Below are 2,240 nucleotides of genomic sequence, written 5' to 3'. Positions count from 1 at the left end.
GTAAAAGTTGTAGATGATACTATTACCTATTACAAGTAGTTTTTTAATAGTAATAGGAATCTATAATACCAAATTCAACATGCAAGCATTATTTAAGTACAGCCTGTACATCCTTATATTCTTTTATATAAAATTCCTTTGTAAAATAATACCTTGTCTTCGTTTTTGTCGAAGAGGTCGACGCAGGGGATGGGCGAGCCCTCGCGACGCGATCTCCTACAATTAACAGTCCTTTCCTTATACCTCCTAACTTTGGCTACAAGGATCCTCCACTGAGCCACCCAAGCCAGCTCTGCGAATCTATCGCAAGCTTCTATAGACCATTCGCTCTGCCTGAATCAAAAAAACAGAAATACTAATTTAACTAAATTAACTATACATTGTTCCAATGTTTGTAGTAATCTGATCTAGAATTGTGTAAGTTATAAAGTCGCTCGTTGCCCCAATGATATATGTTTTCCAACATGTTGGCAGTGGTCGGTTCAGCAATTGCGAAGTTATGCAAATTGGCAAGAATTCACGGTCAGAAATGCGTGGCGTCTCCACAGGAATTTAGTATAACAATTACGCACGTAATACGTAACTCACTAAATATAATATAGAACGTGCGCGAAGCGGCTGTCGTAGCAGAGGAAAATTTTCAATACGTGTTTAATAGATGCTTTTTCATTCGGTAATTTTCCTCTACGAGACAAACAGTATGCAAATATTATGCGAAAATGAGCTGGTCAATGTTTTTTAACACTAAACACGAGGATTTGTTCAATAAAGGAATTATAAAATTGCCATGAAGTTTGAATGCTAGCAGTAACGTTGCTTCTGCGTTTGATTATTCTTCAGTTTCTTATTGCAGTTTAATTTTGTTTTCTGGTAAAAAGTATTGCAGTAGCAAAGGAGTAGTCGAATTATCTCTACTCGTGCCACTTTTACTGGCCCAATTACTAGTTTTACGTAAGAGCCGCGATTCCTCGATGCAATTACCATTAACCCTGTTTCCTACCGAGGAATTTAAGGGGTGGTTGTAGGTGGGTTGCACGAAACAAAGAATGGGTGCGTGCGTGAAGCTCTCCCATTTAACGAGACTTTCGGAACGTCTCGTTCCATTTATAAACTAGAGGCGTTACACGTGCGAGAAGATCAAGTGGACGAACGATGGTCAGAATGGTCTCAGTCGTTGCACGATCTTCGCTGAGTAAGATTCCCATCCTAAACAAGGAAACCGCCTTATTATTCCTGTGATCTTCAGTGATTCCATTTAAACTGCATCAACTGTGATTTTCAAATCCTACGATATTCATCTGTAAAAGTTCATATCACTCAGTGGATTTATGTTCAAAAACCGAGTGAACTCGTTTCTTGAATTTCTCGTTTGCATTAATGAACGTCATAATAAACGGTCGTGTATTTACGTAAGTATTCATTTTTTAGCCTGCAGGCTTCTAAAGCGCAAGTGTAACAGTGTCAAGTGATACTTTGAACGTTATATCCTCTCGGTTTTCAGTGAGTCGTTCAAGGCGAATAGTTGAACACTCGTTTATCCTGGAAACCAGTTATCCATTCATCAAATTGCATTATCAAGCTTAACAGGTGATTAAGTGATTGGTAGATCGATCAGAGATACCTTAATTGATTCATGAGTAAGTGAAAATGTCTGTTTAAATTTAGAATTAATAGAGATGCTAAATTAAGCTCGTTGTCTCCCATCGAGCAGCGTTTTAATTCGTTGATTGCTGTCGGAATTAACGGATTTCTTGGAAACTCTCTTGTGTTGGTTGTTAATTTCGAAAAAGATGACTCGCCGATGAAAGCGTAGAGTGGCCTGCGGGTTTCTGGCAACGAGGGCTCGCCCTCGAAACTCGAAAACCATCGTGTGTGGTATATTACTTCGAGGTTGCTCCGGTGATTACCTGTTCCTCGTCACGCGATGGTATTCGGTTCAGATTGATTAAATTCGCATTGCCTGCAAATTCTATTCCCATTCTGATCGTCGTATGCTCCAGTTTTTATCTAAAAGCCAAATCGTTTCTAGAGACTCTCTTCGTGTAGATAGAAATCATTTTAATTGCTGTGGTAGTTTTCAATTAAAATTCCGGTCACCCTCCAGAGAAAATAGACAATCCTATAATTGGTATTCGAGCAATCAGAACCAATTTCAATATTGATTCACCAGATTCCCATCTCGATTCTGCATCCATATTAACACTAGAAAGACTGAAACTTAGTATATACCTATATTGCCC

General features: G+C 38.8%; 2 protein-coding genes across 9 annotated transcripts in view; one reads left to right on the top strand and one right to left on the bottom strand.

Moving 5' to 3' along the window:
* The window catches only part of papi (tudor and KH domain containing protein papi), a 13,869-nt gene that overhangs the window by 4,994 nt on the left and 6,635 nt on the right, over window positions 1-2,240 (bottom strand). For all 3 annotated transcript variants that reach the window (XM_018024688.2, XM_018024687.2, XM_026813535.1), the window contains exon 6: window positions 153-333. In XM_018024688.2, coding sequence (XP_017880177.1) covers window positions 153-333 — 181 coding nt within the window. The remainder of the gene's footprint in view (window positions 1-152; window positions 334-2,240) is intronic.
* Window positions 1-2,240, top strand: part of LOC108625012 (protein roadkill) — a 12,466-nt gene that overhangs the window by 4,764 nt on the left and 5,462 nt on the right. For 4 of the 6 annotated variants that reach the window (XM_026813539.1, XM_018024689.2, XM_026813536.1 and 1 more), the window contains exons 1-2: window positions 330-1,409; window positions 1,502-1,637. The exons of 1 other annotated variant lie outside the window; for it this stretch is intronic. The gene's annotated coding sequence lies outside the window, so the exon portion shown is untranslated. Of the gene's footprint in view, window positions 1-329; window positions 1,410-1,501; window positions 1,638-2,240 lie in introns of those variants that run through there. One more of the 6 variants, XM_026813537.1, reaches the window with a different exon arrangement.

The sequence above is a fragment of the Ceratina calcarata genome, unplaced genomic scaffold (genome assembly GCF_001652005.2).
Source record: "Ceratina calcarata isolate Rehan_Ccalc_2016 unplaced genomic scaffold, ASM165200v1 scaffold337.2, whole genome shotgun sequence".
NCBI lineage: Eukaryota > Metazoa > Arthropoda > Insecta > Hymenoptera > Apidae > Ceratina > Ceratina calcarata.
Note: the sequence above shows the minus strand (reverse complement) of the source record. Positions and strands in the feature narration are given on the sequence as shown.